We start from the raw sequence: 27386 nt of genomic DNA, 5'->3' as shown, positions 1-27386 counted from the left end.
ACGCACTGGGGTGCTAGCAGCCCAGTATAAAGGATCAGGCATCTGCTGAGGGACATGCTTATAAGTCAGTGGAACAGAATAAGCCACATAGGAACAGACCCGTGTAAATATGCCAGGATGGTTTTATTATGCTCGTGTGTGTGTGTGTGTGTGTCTGTGCACGTGGAAGCCTGAGAAGCACCTCAGGTGAAACCCTCAGAATTGCCATCCACTTCATTTGAGACAGTATCTCTCACTGGCCTGGAGCTCTCTAATCAGGCTACACTAGCTGGCCAGAGAGCCCCAGTAATCCCCGTCTCAGCCTATACAGTATGGGGATTACAGGTTAATGTGGAGAGTGGGATTGAACTCACAATCCCATGCTTGTAAGGCAAGCATTTTACCACCTGAGGTAGCCCAATAACCCCCAAATTGATTTTTTTGACAAAGTTTCCAAAGCAACTTGATGGAATATGGGTAGTTTTTGGTTGTAATTAGATAGCTATAAACAAACATATAATCCTTGATCCTTCATATCTCAAACAAAAAATGAATTCAAAGTTTTATCACACAAATATAAAACAACACAAAACTATGCAATTTTCATTAAAGAGAAACTTTTGGGAACTTAAGGAGAGGCAATTCAATTTATTTTTAGTTTTATCAATTTATTTGAAACAGAGAGAGGGTAAGAGAGAGAAGGAGAATGGGTGTTCCAGGGCCTCTAGCCAGTGCAAACGAACTCTAGATGCATGTGCCACCATGTGCATCTGGCTTATGTGGGACATGGAGAATTGAACTAGGCTCCTTAGGCTTTGTAGGCCTGCGCCTTAAACACTAAGCTATCCCTCCAGCTCAGGCAACTCATTTTTAAACAACCCTTTTTCCCTGTGGAATTAAATGGATACAAAGAACAGACTGGGAAGTATTATTTGCTAACCACAAAGTAATAAGACGTTAGCATAAAAATATTTTAACAAACTCAAAATTTAATGACAAAGCAAACCAAATAATACAATGAGAAAATGGACAAAAAACAAGAAGAGATATTTCATGGAAGAGGATATACACATGGTAAGTATGTGAAAAAAGGTGTTCACTGTCACCAGCCAGCCATTAGGGAAAAGCAAATGAAGCTCATAATGAGATATGCCTACATAGACATCAATATGGCTAAAAGAAAAAAGTAATGGCAATACCAAATGATGGTAAGAATTTGGAGCCTGTATCACTATACACTGCTGGGGGAAGTGTGCTCATCTCTTCTGTTTTAGGTCACAAGTTTCCATTCTGGAACACTATTTGGCAGCTTCTTAAAGCCAGCAACAATACACAACTATCATGAAATATAACCACCATAGGTCTGGGCATTTGTCTAGGAAAAACGAAAACTTATTTTTTATGAAATTCATACATAAACTGTCTGTAGCAGTTTTAATCATAATAACTGGAAACCTTAAACAATCCAGATGTTCTTCAACAGATGAATGGTTTCACCAACTGTGCTATATCGGTCTCCTGGAATAGTATGCCAATAAAAGGACAGAGCTTTGAGAACACAACAGCTTGAATAATTCTCCCAGGAATTATGCTACATAATAAAACACATTTTTAAACACTACATTATCATTTGATTCCACTTACATAACATTCTTTAAATCACAGAATTGCACAGAGAGTAGAGAGGTTGTCAGGGGATAAGGACGGGGGGCGGGGTAACAAGGTCCAGCTACACAAGGGCCTCATGAAAGATGCTCATTGGGCTGCAACTTCTTGTGTAGGCTACATCAGCATCCGTACTTCACTGTGATAATCAGGCTATAATTCCATTTACCACTGGTGAAAACTGGTAAGTGGTATATGGAATCTTGTTGTTCTACTTCTTATGACTACATGTGAACACATAACTCTCTCAGAAGCTGTTCTTTTGAGTTATCTAGATATAGACATTGATAAAAGCCTTGGATATAGATGATATCAAAATTATGGTTAAAATTTTAGAATACCCAGGGAAGAGGGCTAAAGTGAGTCTTGGGAATCAAATGGCTGAGGGCTTAGGAGGAGGAAATCATCCTGGGTGCTGTGCAGAGAAGAGGAGAGAAAGGAGAGGAACACGTTGTGAAGGGAAGGTGAGGAGGTATTCTCAGAAAGGCTCCATCCACTCCTGCTGAAGCTGAACAATCAGGCAAAGTATGAACATTGCTCAATCTGCCACTATGGAGGCCGCTCGAGATTTTAAGTCACAAAGAATCAGTCCAGTCAGATGATTTTAAGGAATGAAAAGGAGGCAAGTACATTAGGCAGCTTCTCATTTCTGGGCCAAAACACCCACCATAAGTCAGCTTAACAGAGGACGGGTCTGCTGTCAGCCCATGGTTAAGCTCCACTGTGGGGGAAGGCATGGAGGAAGGAGCTTGAGGCAGCCAGCTGCGTTCAATCCACACTGAGGAAGCAGAGAGAGAAACGCTGCTCCTCAACCCCTGCCTCCTTTTTTTTTTTTTTTTTTTGGATATTTTTCTTTTTTTCTAGATTTTTTTCCCTGCACCCTAGCCCATGGAATGGTGCCACCAGGGTCAAGGGACATCTTCCTTACCTCCGGTAACCTGACCACGATAACCTCTCCCAGACAAGCACAAGGCTGGCCCAGTATTCAGCACGTCTCACAGGGGATTCTAGGCCCTGTTGAGTTGACATAACAAGTCACGATAAGTGGATGTCTAGAATTCCTAGAACACCTTTTCAGGAAGTTTGTGGACTTGAACAAAGCGGGAAGAGGACGGGGAGCATGCAGGCCAGGTTGTTTAAATGCCAAGGACACAGTCTCTAAACGACTGCTGCGAGATGACAAGTGCGCACATGAAGGTGGGACGGCTCTGATGGCTCCAAAACACACTGAGGGGAAGACACAGCCTCCGTCATCACAGCAGGAAAGATACTTCGGTGCATGGGTCCCCACACTTGGAAGATTTAAAATGGGTAGAACATCAGCCTTTGTTCTAACAGAGTGGGTCTCTGAGTAAAGCCCGAGTGGAGTCTTACAATTCAAGCTGGAGGCTAGGGCTCAGAGGTTTATGGATCATAAAGAAAATAAAGCATAAAGTGTTGTGGAGAGTGGGACAGTGAGCAAGCCACAGCAATGCAGTGCATAGAAGGCAATGGTGGCCCATTTGAAGCTGGTGATGCCCTGCCTGGTGTATTGAGTGACATTGTATTCCTGTGTGCCTGCTGCTTTACATGCATCGTCTTCTGTCTCCATGTGACCCACTCCCAGGATGACAGGCTTTCCTCTTTTCCCACCAATTAAACCAGCCTTTTCTTTAAAGTCCTGTTTATATTGCATTTCTTTGGGAAATCTTCCCACTACCAAATGCTCTGATTCTGATAACTGTAATATAATATAATATAATATAATATAATATAATATAATATAATATAATATAATATAAATAATATGAAATTCTATGAGATATTACCATTAAAGGAAACTGGTAAATGCTATAGGGATGCAATCTCTTCATCTTGTTTCTTATATTGAATGTAAAACTCCAAAATTTGTACAATAGACAGAGACAGAGAGAGAGGGAGAAGCTCCAAACAAGACCAGGCAGAAGAGCAATGGACTGGTTGTTCATCAGACAGACAGTCTATTCCAGTCACTACAAGTAAGCACGTAGGCAACACAAGGGATTATACATGCGCATGTATCACACCACACACAATTCTCTTAAAAGATGTTATTGAACAGACTATGTTGGGGCACTGGGGACATAGTTAAGTTTGTATAGTGCCTGCCTTGCAAGAATAAGGACCTGAATATGATCTTCAGAACCCATGCAAATGCCAGGTGTGGAGGTGTGCCCCTGTAATCCCGGTGTTTTGGAGGTATGTGCCAGAGAATTCTTGGGTTCTTGCTAGTCTAGACTAATTGACAATAACTAGGCTAATGAGAGATCCTGTCTCCAGCATTTGGATTGCATTCCTGAAGAATGACTCCTAAAGTCTTATGGCCTCCATATACATGTGCACAGAAACCCACATGCACATGCACACACACACACATGAAGATGCACATACATGTGCGCATAGTACAAATGCTATGTTTGGCAAACACTGATGTGTAGCACTCAAGAAGGTGGCACAATTTATTGTTATTATTGAAATTACTCTTAGTAATTTCATGAATTTTGCATGTTTTTGTCCACAAGAAATAGGACAGGAAGATTGACAGGAGCCCTCGCAATGGGCATGGACCTGTTGCAAACCAGGTGATCGGTGGAGTGGACAAAGTGCACTACTGGAATGATGGCTCTGAGATAGCTGAGGGTCCACCATCTTGCTACTGGAATGATGGCTCTGAGATAGCTGAGGGGCCGCCATCTTGCTACCAGAATGAGGGGCTCTGAGATAGCTGAGGGGCCGCCATCTTGCTACCAGAATGAGGTCTCTGAGATAGCTGAGGGTCCACCATCTTGCTACTGGAATGATGGCTCTGAGATAGCTGAGGGGCCGCCATCTTGCTACTGGAATGACAGGGTCTGAGATAGCTGAGGGTCCACCATCTTGCTACTGGAATGACAGCTCTGAGATAGCTGAGGGGCCGCCATCTTGCTACTGGAATGACGGCTCTGAGATAGCAGAGGGGCCACCATCTTGCTACCAGAATGAGGGGCTCTGAGATAGCTGAGGGGCCGCCATCTTGCTACCAGAATGAGGGGCTCTGAGATAGCTGAGGGGCCGCCATCTTGCTACTGGAATGACGGCTCTGAGATAGCTGAGGGGCCGCCATCTTGCTACTGGAATGACGGGCTCTGAGATAGCTGAGGGGCCGCCATCTTGCTACCAGAATGAGGGGCTCTGAGATAGCTGAGGGGCCGCCATCTTGCTACCAGAATGAGGGGCTCTGAGATAGCTGAGGGGCTGCCATCTTGCTACTGGAATGACGGCTCTGAGATAGCTGAGGGGCCGCCATCTTGCTACCAGAATGACGGGCTCTGAGATAGCTGAGGGGCCGCCATCTTGCTACTGGAATGATGGCTCTGAGATAGCTGAGGGGCCGCCATCTTGCTACTGGAATGACGGGCTCTGAGATAGCTGAGGGGCCGCCATCTTGCTACCAGAATGAGGGGCTCTGAGATAGCTGAGGGGCCGCCATCTTGCTACCAGAATGAGGGGCTCTGAGATAGCTGAGGGGCCGCCATCTTGCTACCAGAATGAGGGGCTCTGAGATAGCTGAGGGGCCGCCATCTTGCTACCAGAATGACGGGCTCTGAGATAGCTGAGGGGCCGCCATCTTGCTACCAGAATGAGGTCTCTGAGGTAGCTGAGGGGCCGCCATCTTGCTACCAGAATGAGGGGCTCTGAGATAGCTGAGGGGCCGCCATCTTGCTACCAGAATGAGGGGCTCTGAGATAGCTGAGGGGCCGCCATCTTGCTACCAGAATGACGGGCTCTGAGATAGCTGAGGGGCCGCCATCTTGCTACCAGAATGAGGTCTCTGAGGTAGCTGAGGGGCCGCCATCTTGCTACCAGAATGACGGGCTCTGAGATAGCTGAGGGGCCGCCATCTTGCTACTGGAATGACAGGGTCTGAGATAGCTGAGGGTCCACCATCTTGCTACTGGAATGATGGCTCTGAGATAGCTGAGGGGCCGCCATCTTGCTACCAGAATGAGGGACTCTGGGATAGCTGAGGGGCCGCCATCTTGCTACCAGAATGACGGGCTCTGAGATAGCTGAGGGGCCGCCATCTTGCTACTGGAATGATGGCTCTGAGATAGCTGAGGGGCTGCCATCTTGCTACTGGAATGATGGCTCTGAGATAGCTGAGGGGCCGCCATCTTGCTACCAGAATGACGGCTCTGAGATAGCTGAGGGTCCACCATCTTGCTACTGGAATGACGGGCTCTGAGATAGCTGAGGGTCCACCATCTTGCTACTGGAATGATGGCTCTGAGATAGCTGAGGGGCCGCCATCTTGCTACCAGAATGAGGGGCTCTGAGATAGCTGAGGGGCCGCCATCTTGCTACCAGAATGAGGGGCTCTGAGATAGCTGAGGGGCCGCCATCTTGCTACCAGAATGAGGGGCTCTGAGATAGCTGAGGGGCCGCCATCTTGCTACCAGAATGACGGGCTCTGAGATAGCTGAGGGTCCACCATCTTGCTACTGGAATGATGGCTCTGAGATAGCTGAGGGTCCGCCATCTTGCTACTGGAATGACGGCTCTGAGATAGCTGAGGGGCCGCCATCTTGCTACTGGAATGACAGCTCTGAGATAGCTGAGGGGCCGCCATCTTGCTACCAGAATGAGGGGCTCTGAGATAGCTGAGGGGCCGCCATCTTGCTACCAGAATGAGGGGCTCTGAGATAGCTGAGGGGCCGCCATCTTGCTACCAGAATGAGGGGCTCTGAGATAGCTGAGGGGCCGCCATCTTGCTACCAGAATGAGGGGCTCTGAGATAGCTGAGGGGCCGCCATCTTGCTACCAGAATGACGGGCTCTGAGATAGCTGAGGGGCTGCCATCTTGCTACTGGAATGACGGCTCTGAGGCAGCTGCGGGTCCACCATCTTGCTACTGGAATGATGGCTCTGAGATAGCTTAGGGGCCGCCATCTTGCTACTGGAATGACAGGCTCTGAGATAGCTGAGGGTCCACCATCTTGCTACTGGAATGATGGCTCTGAGATAGCTGAGGGTCTGCCATCTTGCTACCAGAATGAGGTCTCTGAGGTAGCTGAGGGGCCGCCATCTTGCTACCAGAATGACGGGCTCTGAGATAGCTGAGGGGCCGCCATCTTGCTACTGGAATGACAGGGTCTGAGATAGCTGAGGGTCCACCATCTTGCTACTGGAATGATGGCTCTGAGATAGCTGAGGGGCCGCCATCTTGCTACCAGAATGAGGGACTCTGGGATAGCTGAGGGGCCGCCATCTTGCTACCAGAATGACGGGCTCTGAGATAGCTAAGGGGCCGCCATCTTGCTACTGGAATGATGGCTCTGAGATAGCTGAGGGGCTGCCATCTTGCTACTGGAATGATGGCTCTGAGATAGCTGAGGGGCCGCCATCTTGCTACCAGAATGACGGCTCTGAGATAGCTGAGGGTCCACCATCTTGCTACTGGAATGACGGGCTCTGAGATAGCTGAGGGTCCACCATCTTGCTACTGGAATGATGGCTCTGAGATAGCTGAGGGGCCGCCATCTTGCTACCAGAATGAGGGGCTCTGAGATAGCTGAGGGGCCGCCATCTTGCTACCAGAATGAGGGGCTCTGAGATAGCTGAGGGGCCGCCATCTTGCTACCAGAATGAGGGGCTCTGAGATAGCTGAGGGGCCGCCATCTTGCTACCAGAATGACGGGCTCTGAGATAGCTGAGGGTCCACCATCTTGCTACTGGAATGATGGCTCTGAGATAGCTGAGGGTCCGCCATCTTGCTACTGGAATGACGGCTCTGAGATAGCTGAGGGGCCGCCATCTTGCTACTGGAATGACAGCTCTGAGATAGCTGAGGGGCCGCCATCTTGCTACTGGAATGACGGCTCTGAGATAGCTGAGGGGCCGCCATCTTGCTACTGGAATGACGGCTCTGAGATAGCTGAGGGGCCACCATCTTGCTACTGGAATGACGGCTCTGAGATAGCTGAGGGGCCGCCATCTTGCTACTGGAATGACGGCTCTGAGATAGCTGAGGGGCCGCCATCTTGCTACTGGAATGACGGCTCTGAGATAGCTGAGGGGCCGCCATCTTGCTACTGGAATGACGGCTCTGAGATAGCTGAGGGGCCGCCATCTTGCTACTGGAATGACGGCTCTGAGGCAGCTGCGGGTCCACCATCTTGCTACTGGAATGACGGCTCTGAGATAGCTGAGGGGCCGTCATCTTGCTACTGGAATGACGGGCTCTGAGATAGCTGAGGGTCCGCCATCTTGCTACTGGAATGACGGGCTCTGAGATAGCTGAGGGTCTACCATCTTGCTACTGGAATGACGGCTCTGAGATAGCTGAGGGTCTACCATCTTGCTACTGGAATGACGGCTCTAAGATAGCTGAGGGGCCGCCATCTTGCTACTGGAATGACGGGCTCTGAGGCAGCTGTGGGTCCGCCATCTTGCTACTGGAATTATGGCTCTGAGATAGCTGTGATGCTGCCATCTCAAAGTCATAAGATTTACATTTACTGAGTTGATCTTTAATAAACATGTATGCACTCTGAAAACAATTGATGTTCCTTTTCTAAGGACTAAAAGAGCATTAATTTATGGCTTAGTAATTCCCAGAAGTCACTTCTTCAAATGTAAAGCCTAGATAAAAACCCCTATCCTTTCAGCATCTAAGATCAGTAGAATGGACCTGGATTGACCTTGAAATTACCCCACAAATCATATGTATTTTGTATAGTATTCCTATCTAGTATTTTAAGTGTAAAACAGTAGCAGGTTGATTGGAGTCGTAGCTCATGCTTATGTGGGCTTTCTGAGCAGGCATGAGAGCCTGAAAGGGCAGCTGACGTGGACACATACCTGGAACCCTAGCCCTTCTGGCAAGCAGAGACCCAGAATCATCCCACACCTCTCCCCACTGCCAAGCTTTGAAATTAGTAAAATAATAATAATAAATAAAAGACATTTGGGCTCAAATCAAAGTGAGGTGGAAAAGCAATGGAGTTGTTCATCAGCCTGTCTACTCCAGCCACAACAAGTGAGCTTATAGGGCATTACATGGGCATAACCACATGCCCACACCTTATTGAACCTACACCACAATACAATCTCACACACACACACACACACACACACACACACACACACACACACACGCGCACAGAAGTACAATAAAAATAAAAAGAATGTAGGACTCTGCCTGCCTATTCAGTCAAAGGGAAAATGCCCATAGATGGGGAATAGCTCTGTAAAGTTTCACACTTAGCCTTTGTTTGTTTTGCATGCCTTTTGCATCTTTTAGGACATGTGATTGTAATGTTTAACATTAAGCATTTAATACCCATCAAGGTCATGAATGTCAGATACATGTGTCAGTTGGTACTAATGGAAGAACAGGTTTCGCTGGGATTAGTGAGACATGAAAACAACCTGGCAACTTGCAACGGCTCTGCCACTTATGACTGACAATCACGCACAAATTACAGCAACTGAGACTTCTTTCTGCCTTCTGTTTATGTCATAGAGAAAATAACAGTACCCGCCTCAGAGAGTTTTTATGGTGATCCGCGAAGTTATTGCTTCTCAAGCACATGGGTGGTGCGCAAGGATGTTCGTGACAACTTTCTCTCTGACCCAAGCTCCGTGATCTATCACCCATTATCGAATGCTGTTTTGTGCCCTGTCACTGAGGAGTGGCATCAAATTCATAGCTGTTTGGGGACAGCTACTGGAGTCAATACTGCTGATGGAGGTAGGGGATGTGGCAAGTGGATTGAAAACACAGAACGGGACAGGGATTTATGGCAGTAGGACCTGTCTTTTGGAAAGCTGCAAACACCCCAGTGTTTTTTCCTTGGCTCGGTGAACTGAAGCGTACCCACTTTAGCACCTGGATTGAAAGACCCCAGTCTCTGAATGAAGTATTTGTAACCCCATCTGAAAAGTGGGAGTTGGTAATAAGCCACATTTTGTTATTTTTATTACATTGCTTTTATTTTACAGATTTTAAATGTTTTCGTTCCCAAGAAATACCAGAGTAACATTAAGATATGTCGTTTTAAGGATTTTTGAAAGTTGTACACTTCCAACGGTGACATTGGCACGGAAATAAATGACTCCAGTGCACTGGGGAATATTTAAGCTTATCCTTTTCTTGATATCACAAATGACCTACATTTTAGAGAGTGCATTTTGCTGCCCAACAGAAGAACACAAGTCTCTTGTCTAATATCCATGAGTTAATTGAGAAGGCAAATTTTGAATCTCTATTGAGTAAGATAGGACCTTTTGTAATTAGACGACTTAGAAAACCTCACGTGGGCAATTTAATGAGAATGCCTGGGTGTGTGCACTCTTATAGAAAGAACACTTAACGCCCGTGAGATGGCCTCTCTCTAAGCAAGAAGCAGCTGAGGAGAGCCAGCCCCACCAATAATTTCTTAAATGCAAAACATTTTTCACACCAGCCTGGACTGTTTTGTACATGTGGCACAGAAGTTGGACTCTTGGGAGTGCCTGATCTTTGACTGCTTAATAACTTTAGACACTGACTCCAGCTTTCCTCTGGGGCTCAGGTGTACCCCGACTGGGACTTGGAAAGGGAAGTCAAAGTAGCAACCGTCAAAATGCTCAGCTCCACTTCTCCAAGTCAAATATACTGGACTTGCTTCAAGGTCGGTCAGGATTTCAGGAAGGCCACAAATTGGATCTATCTGTACAGTGCTGTGTTTTCCGTTGGAACTGAGATTAAGGGAAAGTGCACTGCTGTGCTTTGCAATGAATTCTAGTATTTGCCTGAAGCAGAAGTTAATCCAGATATGGGTTTTATCAATGCTATCAGGCTTGGGAGGGAAATCATGCCTGTGTTATCACATTTTCAATAGTGATATGATGGTGAATCTCAACTTGACTGCATCTAGAAGCACACCTTGGAGAGAAACCTCTGGGTGGGTGTGTCTGTGAGGGTTTTCTAGATAAGGCAAGAGGAGATGGGAAAAGGCATCCTAAGGATAAGGAGCAGCATTCCACGGGCCAGAGTTTCTGACTGGGTGAAAAGGCGAATACAAGCTGAGCTCCAGCATTCATCTCTCTCTGTTTCCTGACTGTGGACACACATGACCAGCTAGTTCGAATCTCTGCTACCATGACTTCTCTATCATGAAGGTTTGTACCTTCCAACGGTAGGCCAAAGCAAACCCTTCCTTCCTGAAGTTTCCTTTGGAAGGTATCTGTTGTAGCAATGAGAGAAGTAATAAATACACAGGGGTCAGGTTCTAAAAGTCAGATCAAAGGAAAATTCAAACTAACCCAAGTGACTCCTGAGACATATAAATCACTCAGCTATGGTCCACATGAGCAAAACAGACATAGTGTTTCTTGCTCTGTTTAGCACCATGTTGATCACCACAACAGAAGTGTAGCATCGTCTCTTTGGCTGGGCACCGATTAAGCATCCCTCCTTCCCTCTTTCCTTTCATTTCTACTTTCTTTCCATTCCCTTTTACTTTTCTTTGCCCTCTCCATTTCTCTTCTCCTGTCTTTTTCCTTCTTTCCCTCCCCCTTTCTTTGCTGGGGAAGCCTATGTATGCTACACAAGTACTTTAGCACTGGGAGCTACATCCTCAGCCACAGATGAAGTTCTTAAAATAAATTCACATTTAGAATGCATTTGTAGTATTTCTTTAAAGACCAGAGGTAGAACCAGCACCGATATGGACAGTGTTGATGGACACATTATACCTGAGACAAGCTGAGGACTAAGCATGCAGAGCTTCCACCTGAAGCTTGTGTTCATGATGGGATATGGCTTATGGAAGGCAAGAGGACAGGATCCTCACATCTTCATCCCCCTCTTCCTCCCTCTTAGTCACTCTTTCTCAAACTTTTCTTTCCCTCTTGGACTTCTCTCCAACCAACGGATTTTTTGCCTTGAAAAAAATTTTCTTATCATAGAGGCATATAAACTTTTAATTAATTAACTTGTTTACTTATTGGTGACAGAAAGAGAGAGAGAGAGAGAGAGAGAGAGAGCGCTTCAAGACCTCTAGCCACTGCAAATGAACTTCAGATGCATGCTCCCTCTTGTGCATCTGGCTTGCATGGGATCTGGAGATTTGAACTTAGGTCCTTAGGCTTCACAGGGAAACACCTTAGCCACTAAGCCATCCCTCCAATCCAAAAGTTATAAACTTTTAATGGAATGACATGGTAAAGTAGAAGAGGGAGACATAATATAAGATAGGAATAGCAAAGCAAACTTGGTTTTCTGAAGTAGTCCAGCTACTAGTGCTATGGATCTAAAGCAGCATTGAAATGTAAGGTGTTGCTTACTTGGAATTGTTCATGTGACTGACAGATGGATTTGTGAAACATACAGAGCATCAATTTAAAGTCTTATTTCCAAATTTCCAAATGTAGAGTGACCAACTTATAAATAAAAAAACACATAAATATAGCAAAAGGCAAAAGAAAACACAAAACATTAAAAAACCTTGGTAAATTAACATTTTGTGTTCAGAAGAAAAATATATTTCTGAGGCCAAGAGGAGTAAATTTAGTGGCATATCCTTTCTTGCCAGTATTTTTATTTATTTATTTGAGTGAGTGAGTGAGACAGAGAAAGAGGCAGACAGAGAGAAACAGAGTTCACATGTGCCACTTTCTGTATCTGGCTTTACATGGGTACTGGGGATTGAACCTGAGCAGCCAGTCTTTGAAAGCAAGCACCTTTAACCAATAATCCATCTCTCCAGCCCTTAGATCATCATCAAGCATCATCAACAACTATAGCCTTTGCCCTTGAGCTAGGTGATTATGATAAAGAGATGGCATTCAAAATCAGAGAAATATTTGAAAGAGTGTTTTCCTTCTCAAACTTTCAGGTGGAAGGTCTGCTTTAGGAAAAAGGAAGCAGAGTGTCCCTTGGTAAACAATCATGTAAGTAACAGATGACATGACTCATGTTATGTCCAAGAACACCACAAGATCAACCACACATGGCGGCATTTAGATAACTGTGAGTGTGAACCCAGCCAGAATGATTTGAATAGGAAAAGAGTGCTCTCCTAATGTATTCAGAGATTTTTAATTTCATTATTTTCTCCTATTTATTGTGTGTGTGTTTGTGCAGTGTGTGTGTGTGTTTGTATGTGTGCGTGTGCGGCAGGTGTATGCGTGAATAGGCATGATCGTATGCATGTGGGTACACAGGAACGTAAGGGTGCAGGTGCACGTGGAGGCCAGAAGACATTCAAGCTGCACTGTCCACCTCTAATTGAGATGGGGTCTCCAGTTAACCTGGAGCTCACCAGTTAGGCTGGCTGGGGATCCCCGGGGATATTCTGCCTCCCCTGTGCTGGGACTGTGGGGCACCCCGCCATGCCTGGCACTTACACAAATACTGCAGTCACCTCAGATCCTCATGCTTGCAAGGCAAGCACTTTACCAATTAAACTATCTCCACAACACTATTTTTACTTTTAAAAAATATTTATTTACTTAACTTTTAGTTTAGTTTTGTTTTGTTGTTTTGACTTTTGAGGTAGGGTCTCACTCTAGCCCAGGCTGACCTGGAATTCACGATGCAGTCTCAGGGTGGCCTTGAACTCATGGAGATCCTCCTACCTCTGCCTCCTGAGTCGGTATTAAAGGCGTGCGCCACCATGCCCTGCTATTTAGCTTTTTAAAGCATGTTCTTACACTACAACCCAGGCTGGATCCGAATTTGTGGCAATTCTCCGGCCTCAGACTTCCCAGTGCCATGACACTTGCCTGGCTTAAAGTTATGATTATTTGATTATTATTATTGTTAATATCTTGAGACAGTTTCACACTGTATCCCAGATGGTTTTAAATTGACATTTGGGCTATGGGTATTAGAATATCCAAGTTAGAAAATAAACTTAACAATTTTTACATTAGAGGTAGTTGAGGAAAATCATGTCAAAAAGACTGTGGGTGGAGGGAATTTTCATAGTAATATTGCGATGAATGCAGAGATCAACTACTATAAACTAATGATTATCAGGATAAACACGGGAAAGGTGAAGTAATGTGGTAATAAAACTGAAGTAAGGGCCAGGTGTGGTGGCACAGGCCTTTAATCCCAGCACTCAGGAGGCAGAGGTAGGAGGATCACCTTGAGTTCATGCCCACCCTGAGACTACATCGTGAATTCCAGGTCAGCCTGGGCTAAAGTGAGACCCTATCTCGAAAAGCCAAAAAAAATAACCAAACAACAAATGGATAGTAGATGAAATAAAAAATGAAATTGCAAAATTACTAGAAATGAATGATGATGAGAACACATCATGCCAAAACTTATGGGACACAATAAAGGTGGTCCTCAGGGGAAAATTCATAGCACTAAATGCCTTCATAACAAAGACAGAGAGATCCCAAGTCAATGACCTTACCATCCACCTAAAGGCACTGGAAAAGAACGAAAAATCCAGCCTAAAAAGCTCCAGAAGGAAAGAAATAATTAAGATCAGAGCATAAGTGAATGAACTGAAAACTAAAAAAAGAATTAAGAAAATTGACAAAACAAAGAGCTGGTTCCTTGAAAAAATAAACAAGATTGACAAACCCCTGGGCAATTTGATCAAGCAAAAAAAGAGACACTTCAAATTAACAAAATTCGAAATGAAAAAGGAGAGATCACAACAGACATAAGTGAAATTGGGAGAATGATCAGGACTTATTTCAAAAACCTGTAGTCCACAAAACTGTATAATGTGGAGGAGATGGATAAATTCCTGGATACATACCATCTATTAAAGCTAATCTCAGAGCAGATTAATTTCCTAAACAAACCTATCACACTCATTTAGATTGAAAAACTAATAAAAAACCTCCCCCAAAAGAAGAGTCCAGAACCAGATGGCTTCTCAGCTAAATTCTATCAAACCTTCATGGAAGAACACAAACCAATCTTTCTCAAACTGTGCCACACAATTGGAGAACAGGGAAAACTACCCAACTCCTTCTATGAAGCTAATATCACCCTAATTCCAAAACCAGGCAGAGATGCCACAAGAAAAGAAAACTACTGGCCTATTTCCCTGATGAACTTAGATGCAAAGATCCTGAACAAAATCCTCGCAAACCAAATCCAACATTACATCAAAGGCACTATCCACCTTGATCAAGTGGGATTCATCCAGGAACACAGGGGTGGTTCAGCATACGGAAATCTGTCAACGTAACACACCACATAAACAAGGTTAAACATAAAAACCACATGATCATTTCGATAGATGAAGAAAGGGCCTCTGACAAAATACAACATCACTTCATGGTCAAAACATTGGAGAGAATTGGCATGGTTGGTTCATACCTCAGCATAATGAAGGCAATATACAAAGCTCCTAAAGCCCAAATAATACTTAATGGAGAGAGACAGGAGGAATTCCCATTGAGATCAGGAACAAGACAGAGTTGTCCACTCTCACTTCTGCTCTTCAATATAGTTCTGGAAGTCTGAACTGAAGCAATAAGACAGGAGAAAGGAATAAAAGAGAAATGCACAAAAATCAGTAGCCTTCCTATATGCAAATGACAAAGATACAGAGAAAGAAATAAGAGACATGGTCCCATTTTCAATAGCAACAACAACAACAACAAATACCTTGGAATAATGGTAACCAAGGAAGTGAAAGATCTATACAATGAAAACATAACAACACTCAAAAAAGAAATTGAAGAGGACTTGAGAAAATGGAAAGACCTCCCATGCTCCTGTATAGGCAGAATTAACATTGTAAAGATGGAAATCCTACCAAAGGCAACATACAGATATAATGCAATTCCAATTAAAAGCCCAACATTGTTCTTCACAGAGATAGAAAAAATATTCTCTAATTTCATATGGAAAGGTAGAAGGCCTCGATATCCAAGCATATCCTCAGTAAAAGAAATACCTCTGAAGGCATCACTACACCTGATCTAAAGCTATATTACAAAGCCATAGTAATAAAACAGCATGGTACTTGCATAAAAACAGGAGTATAGACCAATGTAATAGAATTGAGGACCCGGAATTTGGGTCAAGAAACTACAGCTACTTGATATTTGACAAAGGCCCTAACCATGCAGTCTGGGGGAAAAAACAAAAAAACAAAAAAAACAACCAGCATTTTCAACAAATGGTGCTGGACAAACTGGATGACCATATGCAGGAAATTGAAACTTGATCCACATATCTCACCATAAACTACACTCAAGTCCAAATGGATCAAAGACCTCAATATAAGACCAGAAACTCACAAAGTACTGGAAGAAAATATAGGAAGAACTTTCCATCATATAGGAATGGAAAAAGACTTCCTGAACAAAACTCCAGTAGCTCACGATCTTAAACAGTCACTCAACCAATGGGATCACAAGAAGCTGAAGAGTTTCTTTACAGACAAGCACTCAATAAGCAAAGCCGATAGGTTACCCATGGAATGGGAGAAAATATTTGCTGGATTATCCAACTGAAAGAGGCCTAATCTCTAGAATCTACAAAGAACTCAAAAACCCAAAAAAATAAAAAGTCAAAAAACCCACTCACAAAATGTGGCAAAGAGCTGGACAGGCACTTCACAGAGGAAGAAATAAAAATGGCAAACACACACTTAAGAAAATGTTCATCATCCCTTATCATCAGGGAAATGTAAATTAAAACAACTATGAGATTCTACCTTACCACAGTAAGGATAGCAAACATCAAAAATCAAATGAAAATAAATGCTGGCGAGAATGTGGAGAAACAGGAACCCTCATCCACTGTTGGTGGGAATGGAAGATGGTACAACCACTTTGGCAAGCAATGTAGAGACTCCTGAAAAAGCTGACTACAAAATTACCAACAGACCCAATAATCCCATTACTAGGCATGTACCCTAAAACCTTTAAACCACAGTCCAGAGAGATTTGCTCAACCATGTTTATAGTGGCTCAATTTGTAATATCTAAGAGCTGAATCAACCTAGATGTCTATCACTAGAAGAATGGATAACTAAGATGTGGTATATCTACACAATGGAATTCTACACAGCAGTAAGAAAACAATGACAATGAAATTTGAAGAAAAATGGTTGAACCTGGAACAGATCATCCTCAGTGAACTTACCCAGTCACAGAATGAAAACTGTTGCATAGTCTCCCTCATCTACAGCCCCTAACCGGAATCTACCTAAGATGCCGACATACCCAGCAACATCTTGAGGACTAGACAATAGGGTGGGTGGAGAGGGAGGCGAGGGCAAGGGAGTGGGTGGGAGACACAAATCTAGACCCAAACAGCAATAGTACCATAAAATTCTACTTCCTAAAAGGCAGACCAAGTGATTGAACCTTCACCAGGCCCTTAAAGGGAACACCTGAGCCACAAGACACTGGAGAGGATACAATGAACACTGACCTTAATCTTCTACAGCCTCTCTCTCTCTCTCTTCTCTCTAACTCTTTTATATTAGTTATGTTTTTCTTCCTTTTCTTAGTGGGCACTGACCTGTAACTCCCACTACCAGCATGTGACTTTCATCCACAAAGAGCTTTTGATCAGAGAGACCTACAAGGTCTGCTAAAAGAAAGACAGATTTCTATCAGAGTACTTGATAAACCACCAAAGGTTAGTGGTAAGACCCTACTGATGAAAAAACCATATCCAGTTGACACATATAATGGAATACATGGCTGAAAGCTGGAAGAGAGTCAGTCCCCAGACAGTCAGCGCGTCTAGTGCCAGAAGGTGCTACATGGGAGACTGGGGGAAATGACCAAGAGCTGTCCAAGAAACTCATGGTCTAAACTACTTAGCAGCAAATAACCTGTCATGAGGCTCACACAAGTGCAATAGTGGGGTACAACCATGGTGGGAAACCATCTGTTTTTGATTTGGCTAACTGATCTGCTCAGCGGAATGGGACCCATAGCTGGAGCTGGGGAACAAGTCAGAACCATATCCAAACATGAGCCCGCTCTCCATTATCAAGCTACCGCCAATCATGGGCTACAAGAGGGTCTACACATATTAAATTCTCTAGTAAAAAAATAAGGGTTATCCCATTTGTCTGGTGTTAACTTTACTCTCCGTTGGAGAATCTGCTTCTCTTTTTCAGATAGACACAATTACTAAGGAGAGAACCACCCCATCATGCCTCAAAAGGGCCCCAGCTGAAACTAAGAAAAATTGGCGAAACAAGCAAGGGTGCTATTTTCTTGGTGAACCAGGTACCAGCACAAGGGTTAAGGATATCAACACAGAGAAAAATCAACTCCTAGCAAATCAGCTATCCAGAGACCCAGAGGCCCCAACATCTCATCACTTAAGCAGACCAAAAATTAACCCAACATGGCTCAGGGAAATTTTGTGGAAGAGGGGGGTGGAAAGAATGTCAGAGCCACTCATTGGGTCATGATACACAGAGACATTTCTCCTATCCATAACTGTGGGCTAACTCCACAATGCATGACCCACATACCTCAACAAGGACGGGCCAGGGGAGGGGGTAGGACATGGATGAGCCTAACAATGGTACCAAACTGACTGTATTCACTGAGTACAAAACTAATTAATAATAAAAAAGATTTAATACTAAACTTTATCATGAAATACTAAAAAACAACAACAACAACAACAAAAACCAAACAGAAAAAAACTGAGGTGACCTATATTCATCATGCTGTGTAAATACTTGAATAGGAAAAGGATAGAAGCAAAATTTTGTGTTGTGGAATTCTAGCTTAATTTTTCATCTGTTTTCAATGATTAAATATTTTACGCGTATAGTGGTAGAAGAATAATAACTGACTCGGCTTTTCCTTGAGGAGGAAAAATTTAATTTATGGCCTGTGTCAATTTCCATGGTGAAAATATTCCCACTGTAGTTGAATTCAAGCAAGTAATATGATGCCCTGAAAGGCGTTCTTGAGAGAGGGATTTCTAAAAATGGGCTCTTGAACGTCCACCTAAGCCATGTCCAGCACGTCTCTGCTCTGTCTGAAACTATACCAGTTAAGATTGACTTGGTCAAATTCCTTCAGAGCACTTTTCAATACCAACTCATTTTCTCTTCAGATGCAACTCCATTTCATCGGTGAGAAGATTGAAGCATACAGAAGCCATTTACTGAAGTTTATATGCAGAGCACATGTTAGCTTTGGGATTTAAAACACACACATACACACACACACACACTTGTCTCCAGAGTAGCTGACCTTAACTAGTGTTCATACTGACCTTCAAATTTAAAGAGAACTACAAGGAAGATTAAGCACCAGGCAAGCATTAAGTGAAAGCTCATATATACTGGAAATCTAGTTTAAAATGAGTTTGAAACCCTAAAGTAGAAAGGCAGTAAATGTTACAAAAGATGGCCTTCCTTAATGTTAAAATTTGAATTTATTATCATGTCTTATAAATGAAGAAATCACTATATAGACATTGTTGTTGCCAAACAACTTATGAAAAACTGTGGGTGGAGTGATGCTGGGGCAGCTGCCCTTTGGTTTAATCTGCAATGTGTGTTCTTTCTAACCTCACAGTCCCAGTGATGATGAGGGGCTGCGTATCCACAGGGTGTGAACTGCTTCTCACAGCGGAGCTGTTTGCTCAGAGTTGGTCTAGGCACGGAGATGCGCTTTCTAGGTTTCTGGAGAACTCAATTCAGGCCACTGCTTATTTATTCTCCTTTCTTCATGAGGCCCTTTTCCATAATGCATCTTCCCCAGCTGTCTACCCATTACACAGACCTCTTTTCTCAACAGGTACCTTCTATAGCATGCCTGCCCCCAGTTATTTTTATACCAGCTCTTTGCTGTAGTTTCCTAATAAAACTTTTCATTTCCTCATACTATTTCTTTGATTATTTATTTAATGTCCGTATTAGTTACTCTCCTCATTGCTGTGACAAAATACCTGACAAAAATAACTGAAATGAGGAAGGAAATGCTTTAGCTCATGGTTTGAGAAGGGATATATTCCATCATGGTGGGTAAAATGTGGCTGCAGGTGCATGAAGTCACATTGCTTTTGGGGATGAGGACAGGAAATAGGGTTGGGCTATCAAATATTAAGTCCTGGGCTGGAGAGGTGGCTTAGCAGTTAAGGTGCTTGCCTGCAAAGCCTGAGGACTCATGTTCAACTCTCCAGATCCCAAGTAAGCACAAGGTCACACATGCCGACTAGGTGGCACAAGCAGCTGGAGTTTGATTTCAGTGGCTGAGGTCCTGGTGCACTAATTTCCTCTCTCTGTCTCGCACTCACTCGCTCTCTCTAAAAATATAAATAAATAAAAACAAAAATAATAAAACAATCCTAAATTCTTACCCCCTGTAACTTATTTCTAGAGTAATTTCACTACTTACAGGTTTCACAGCCTTCCCAAATAGCACCAGCAGCTAGAGCCCAAGTACTTGAACATGTGAGCCTTCCAGGGAGATTTCACATTCAACCCACAGCAGTGTCTGCTGCTCCAGTAAGAAGGTCAGGATTGCCTTGTGCTCAGCTTTCTCTTCAGTGCTCACTGCCTTCAGCAGTGTGTGCTCACGACATGCCAGAGGAATGACTCAATGCGAACTGAAGATGGGGAGTGTGCTAATTCTGTGACATTCAAGATAGTAGTGATTCACTGCAGGCAACATGTAGATAGACTCAGACCATCAACTTATGCCTCTTTGTCTATTCAAACTTTATAAGAAAACAAAAATAGTATTTAAAACAACTGAGGCTGGAATAGGATTAGTGTCCTATGGAGGAAGACCTTTTTTTAAAATTAACTATTTGAAGAAACACAATTTGTTCTGACAACAATTACTGAAGAAACCTCTTCCTTTCAATTTCATTGGAAACATTAATGCATTTATGTTACCTTTGCAGGTGGGTTGAGAAATGGGGAGCAAGTTACCTACTGAATTTCTGTGTGGTTACATATTATGAACTATTTAGGACAAGGCTTAAGAAAGAAATAAATAAATAATAGTAATAAATAGTTATATACTGACCTTTTTATACCGCCGAATGTTTGTGCATGACCCAAGAATTTTCCAAAATCTATATGAAACATGTGGCCTGACTTTGTCAGCATGATATTGTCATTGTGACGATCACAGACTCCCAGGACGAATGTTGCCACACACCAGCCGGCACAGGAGTAGAAAAAGTTCCTCAAGGCCTGATCAATTGAGAAACATAATGCAAACATGACAGCAACAGGAACAAAATGAGGAGACTCATGAGTACTGGAGGCAATGGCAAAAGCCAATGATGGAACAAAACCACACCTTAAGTAGCATCTCCATCTGTGTGAACTAGCGCTATGGACAAGTGATTTGTGCATTCTTGACAGGTCCCGAAGAACACCAAACGATCTCTTAGCATTATTTTATTTTTCACTGAAGTTGGGACAAATATCTTTCAGTCAGATGGAACTAAATTTCATTGTTTACTGGAGAAGGTTATCACTTGTGATTTTTCTTTTCTTTAAATTATTTATTTATTTGAGAGAGTGAGGGAGGGAGGGGGAAGAGAGAGAGAGGGAGAGGGAGGGAGGGAGAGAATAGGTGCACCAGGGCCTCCAGCCACTGCAAATGAACTCCAGACACATGTACCCCCTTGTGTATCTGGCTTACATGGGTCCTGGGGAAATCAAACCTGGGTCCTTTGGCTTTGCAGGCAAGCACTTAACTGCTAAATGATCCCTCCAGCCCTCACTTGTGATTTTTTCTAATGCTTCAAATATACAATGGCAGATGATGTTTTCATGATAAAAGATGAAGGAGAAAGACCAATATGATCCAATATTGTGTCTCCCCAGAGGCAACATGTAAAATATTTGACACATCAGTTTTTATATATTTGAATTTTGGATTCATGGGAAAAAATATATAAATATATTGAGCTATTTGCAACTGTTAGCTCCGAAAGCTTCCATTTTGCAAAAGAAAATCTCCAGGACTAAAATAGCTATATTTTTTTCTTGTCTAAACTAAAATGTTTGGTTCTTACTTCCTTTCTCTTAATGGATCATTGACAGACACATCCATTTTACTCCTCTAATGGGGTTGGCTAGCTCAAAAACTTCTTCCCCCCACATAACCTGACTTCCTTCCTCCAAGAAGCCTTATGACCACTCTAGTGTGGGAGTGGGACGGGGGCTCTTGATCTTTTGCCAAGAAATCTGCTCCCTGCTTCACAGGTGTTTACCCCAAATAAACCCCATGTTGTTGTTTAGCGCTTCTCCCCTGCCTTTCTCTCTTCCCTGCTCCAAACTTGAACTTTTGCAGCAATATCTTATATTCTTTTTAGAACTAGGTCATCCACTTGACATCTGAAGCCATTTTGGTGCGGTGTACATCTCTGAGTACCTACGTGGGTGGCAGCAGATCACCGCTCAGCTAACTGTGGCTTGCATTTCTTTCATTATCAAGAGTTTATTTCCATCCATTCTTGTTGTTCCAGAAATGGCAGAAATCGTCTGCATTAACTTGGTGGTTTGACCATGTATGATTGACTTGGCCAAGGTCGTAAGTCTCCCAGAGTTGCAGGGCTGACCTGGTGGACTGGTGACCAGCGGCACTGAGTACACAGCAGGCTGCTTGGCTACCTCGGTTTCAGGTCTGGTAACTGTCTGAGGGAGCTGCCACCTCATCTGTCTGTCTACATTTTCTTCTCTTATAAAGTGAAGGTAATGCAATATGTTCTTCTAATGGGAATTGGGCAAAGCAAACACACGCGGGCATACTCCAGACAACATCGCCTTGATCCAGAGGGGTCTGTGCAAAACTACAGCGAGAATTTTGGTTATAGGTAAAAATTGAATTTCAAGGCAATATCAGCTAGTTTTTCATTAATTATCCTCTAAAATGTGTGCTTTACTCCCCTTCATTCTCAGTGATTTATGGAACTGTTGACTTATTAGGGGTTTTAAAAAATTATTTTTATTTATTTATTTGAGAGAGAGAGAGAGAGAGAGAGAGAAAGAGGCAGAGAGAAGGAGAGAGAGAATTGGGATTCCAGGGCCTCCAGCCACTGAAAACGACTCCAGATACATGCTTCCCCTTGTGCATCTGGCTTACATGGGTAATGGAGAATCGAACCAAGGTCCTTTGGCTTTGCAGACAAAAGCCTTGACTGCTAAGCCACTCCTCCAGCCTCTCTTGGGGCTTTACCACGGCCCATTCTAGCTAGGGTGAGCTACCATTCTTGTGTGCCTAGAACTCAGGAGTGTTCCTCAAAGGAATAGTTCCAAACAAATGTAACATTGGCCGGCATTGAACTTCTGTGTGAGACGGCATACAGTTTTATGGCCCTGGCTCTGGGTGATCCATCTCTGCCAATTCAAAGCTTGACAAGTAGGTTAAAGACTGACTCCAGCCACATTTACCCTTTTGTGCAGGAGCCTTGATGCACTGCATAAACTGCACATCCGTACACAGTAGACAGATAGATGCCAGAATCATTAAACAGGGAGAAAAACGTTTGCATTTTGCAAATCTGCCTCTCTATCCGCCCATCCATACACCATTCCTTCTACAAACTATTTAAGAATAGTAGGTGAAAAAGTTGAAGAGCATAGCAGAATAAATTACAGCGAAGGAAGGGCCTTATTTGTGAAACCTGGAGATTGGGTACAAATAGAAGTTACTGGAAGGTGGTAGTTCCAAAGGACATTGTCCCCGGGTGACATTACTTTGAGAGATACATCTGCATGGCGGTGTTCTTAAGTGATAGCCAGGGACTTCACCCAGAAGGCAAACTGATGCAGTCTTTTATGTAGTTGACATGCTATTTAAACTGGCTCATGCTCATGAGGTGATGACTAGAGAAGCCGCAGCCAAGGTGGACTTCATTGACTTTCTCATAAATCAGAGTGTCTAATGGACCAAAGCTTATTCTTACTTAAGTACATCACTTAAAATTAGTTCCAGCAGGACAAACCTTTTCATAGTCTTCCTTGGTGGGGTTGTGCTGAGTGAACCACTTTTTGATGGTGTTCTCTTTCAGTGGTCCTATGAGCCCAGAGCGGAGGTGGATCTTTGCCAGGGTTACAGCATCAGGGACCATCTGTATCAAACCTGAGAGGCAGCAGAGACAGCATGCAAGCCGGGTTTTCTTCACAGAACATGCAACACCGAGGATATGTACAGTGAGCTAGTGTCAGCAGCAGTGGTGAGCCCAGTTTGGATTAGCCTCGTCCACGCCAAGCCCTTACTTCAGAAGCCTTACTTAGAAGGGTTCTTTTCACGTTCGCTAAATCTTGGGGATCAATACAGCAATTTGTTGGTTTTGGATCTGAGCAGCTTTGATGCTCTTTTTTTTCCTTTCCAGAACTGTGGTAGAGAGCCAATATAGATAATCTCATGGTAACCCCATAGTCAATAGGGGATGCCACATGCTCACTTACAGGTACAAGAGGACACTGTAGTTTATAGAACGAGCATGTTTCTGCTTTGAGTGAACCACACACTGACTCATTAAAAAGCAAACAAACAAACAAAAAAAACCATTTCAGTCGGGCGTGGTGGCACACGTCTTTAATCCCAGCACTCAGCAGGCAGAGGTAGGAGGATCACCATGAGTTCAACGCCACCTTGAGACTACATAGTGAATTCCAAATCAGCCTGAGCTAGAGTGAGACCCTACCTCGAGAAAACAAAACAAACAAAAATCAATTCAAGTCTATGATAAAAGAGAAATCTCTGTTTAGGTTAATGAAAGCACTGTGGTGAATGTGAAATTTCTGGGAGGGAAGAGAGTCACTATAGCAGCCTTGTAGGGAAGTGCTCCTTTCCTCTTGCCGGCATTAAGAAGTCCTAATCATAATTCCTCTTAAAAGGGAGCAGATATTGACTGAACTTCACTAGGACCTTTGCCCTGGTGGCCATCCATCCATCAAAGCTTTGCAGTGTGCTCCGAGGTTATTAGCATGCAACTATTTTCAAGCCTTCTGTTATTTTAATCTTATACAGAACAGCCGTTTAAACAGTATTTACAATTCTCCCAGGACAAATCTCCCCAAATAACTCTTAAGCATGGTTTTATAAATAAAATCATTGAAAGCAATTAAAACCTAGATGTTCTGATTTTTACAATCTTTACAAATATAAGAGCTGCAAACAAAGTCTGAGAGGTCCCAGGGATCACAAGAGCACATATGTGCATGCAACACACATGTACCACACACACACATGCACACACACACACACACACACACACATACACACCATGACTAGAGAGTTAGATAAGTTCTTAAAATTTAATATTTTTGAATAATAGATATCCAGTAGACATCAAAACATGATTAGAAGTAAAATCTAATCTTCTAACACAAATTTTAAAAAAATCACTTAGTGTTTAAGGCGCTTGCCTACGAAGTCAGAGGACCCAGGTTCTACATCCCTGGACCCATGTGAGCGCAATGCACAAGGCAGTGCATGGGGCTCACCTGCAGTGTCTGGAACCCCTGGTGCATCCATTCTCTCTCACTCTCTCTGTCTCTCAAGTAAATGAAAATAAAATATGAAAAAGAAACATTTTTAATAACCTCTACTTTCCTTGAAGGAGTGTTTTGCCCTTGTAATACCCTTTAAAAATTTTACAATCATAGATGGCTTTTGATACAAAGAATGGAAAATTAACTTGTGCTTCTTTTGGCATTTGTAATTTTGCAGCCAGTTTTTGATGGTCATTTTGCTAGCATTAAAAGGTTTCTCTCCCGTTTTATTCTGTGGTAGCAAGTGGACATGAGCAGACGGCACTGGGGAAGTCCATTGGGGTTGTGGTTGAGTCAGTCTCTACCACGAAGACAATCTATGTGACTCAGAAACAGCCTGATCACCTGGATTTACTCTTTTTTTTCCCCAGTATGGCAATGCTGTTGTTACAATAATGGGAGACTTTTAAGGAATAAGTACATTAGAAGAGAAACAGGGTTGGGCCCTTTGCATGGAGCGAGAGTCCCACTGCTGGAATCAAGATGGTTTGTTCTGTGATTCATGATGGTCCTTCAGCAGGAGCTGCCACTGTGGGCCCTGCATCGAACATCTCGGGTAACGCAGGCTGAGGTATGAACCTGCCGATGGGACCTCAGGCTCACAGCAACCTGACAGCGATGGTTCTTTGCCAGTGATGGGTTTAATTGTGTGTCTTCTTGAATTAAAAATGATGGCGCAGTTTATGAAGCTTTTCTTTCAGAATAAGGGAATAAAATCACAGGAATGTATGAAGGATGTATGGTATTGATACTTAGCTGAGTCTTATCCAGAGAATGAGAAAGGTGCAGGAGAGAAAACTGAAGGTATGCACGTGGGTGTGGTCAAAACACATGACACTGTGGAAAGAAATTGTCTTTATGAAAATTGCACTATATCGAATGAATATATGCCAATAAAAAGATTACAAAAAGAGAAAATTGAACTCTACCAACAGATGGCATGTGTGTGTAGAATCTCCCAAGAAGTGTATATGCAGCTACATGGATTGATGTGAAATCTAAAAGTGTTGCAAAATATAAGATGAACAGCCTCTCCCCAGCACACACACAAAACTGGACAGAATGATCTAAACCATAGAGTCAATTCTGTTTTCTGTATTTATTTCTAGATACTGAAGAATGTTCCATGTTTGTATTTTTGATTGTTTTTGACTACTTATATTACATCTATCCAAAAGTCCTTTAGAAATCAAATGCATATATAAATACATGCATACAGTGCATTGAGAATTTTCATGATTTCTTCCAGCATTATTTTAGGAGAGAGAGAAAATTGGCATGCCAGGCTTTCCAGCCACTGCAATGGAGCTCTTAGAATTTTCATGATTTTTTTAGCATTATTTTAAGAGAGAAAGAATTGGCATGCCGGGCTCTCCAGCCACTGCAGCGGGGCTCCAGGTGCATGTGATCCTGTGCCTGTGCATCACCTCAGGCTTATGTAGAACATGGGGAGTCGAACCTGCATCCTTAAGCTTAGCAGGCAAGCACCTTAACTGTTAAGCCATCTCGTCAGCTCTCATGATTTCTTTAAACGTGCAAACTTGCAAGTGTGCTGTTAGTAGATAACAAGTGCATTTGTTTTGGATGAACAGGCTATTAAAGCTGGTGCTGGACTTCGTGGTGGTTGGACTGACTTTTTAAACTTACCATTGTTCAAAAGTGCCATGTGTTCTGTAAAGAAGCACACTTTGAATTTGGCTTTCCATGGTCAGCAACGTGTTGTGTGACACTATCCTGTGATGCCGCTACCCCATGAGAACACAACTCACGAGGATAAGCAGCCGAGGTTTCACACTGACTCAGTTGCTGAGCTTGGATGTCATTGTAGCAGGCGGCAAGGAGCATTAACTTAGAGACTGGGGACAAACGATCAGGTAGGAGAGGGGGCAAGTCCCAGAGAGAGCCATTAGCCTGTCCCACTTCACTCTTGGATCACCAATCCTAGTCAACATCTCACAGCATACAATGTTTTACATAAATTAGTCTGGCTTATTACTTTTTTTAAAAAAAAATGTTCCTTGAATTTGCATTCTACAACAAAACCCTCAGTTTTGTGGCAGATCGCCATTGAATGCATAGGCTAAGTAAGGTAAAGTAAACTCATTTTCTAATCTATACTGACCTTGCGCTTTTCCAGTGGACAGGCATTTATAAATGATCATTTGCATATCCAGACCCTCCTGCAGCCACATATTGTCCATCACTTGTATAATCTGCAGAACCAGCATATCTTGACGAACATCATCTCCAGCCTGTTTTTTT

At 43.2% G+C, this 27386-nt stretch overlaps 1 protein-coding gene across 1 annotated transcript in view; it reads right to left on the bottom strand.

Moving 5' to 3' along the window:
• Nucleotides 1–27386, bottom strand: part of Pik3c2g (phosphatidylinositol-4-phosphate 3-kinase catalytic subunit type 2 gamma) — a 336855-nt gene that overhangs the window by 83337 nt on the left and 226132 nt on the right. The window contains exons 21-23 of the mRNA XM_045139435.1: nucleotides 27247–27376; nucleotides 23570–23706; nucleotides 20635–20804 (exon numbers count right to left, since the gene is read on the bottom strand). Of these exons, the coding sequence (XP_044995370.1) occupies nucleotides 20635–20804; nucleotides 23570–23706; nucleotides 27247–27376 (437 nt within the window). The remainder of the gene's footprint in view (nucleotides 1–20634; nucleotides 20805–23569; nucleotides 23707–27246; nucleotides 27377–27386) is intronic.

Source organism: Jaculus jaculus, chromosome 22, assembly GCF_020740685.1.
Source record: "Jaculus jaculus isolate mJacJac1 chromosome 22, mJacJac1.mat.Y.cur, whole genome shotgun sequence".
NCBI classification, from domain to species: domain Eukaryota; kingdom Metazoa; phylum Chordata; class Mammalia; order Rodentia; family Dipodidae; genus Jaculus; species Jaculus jaculus.
This window is presented reverse-complemented; position numbering and strand designations above follow the sequence as displayed.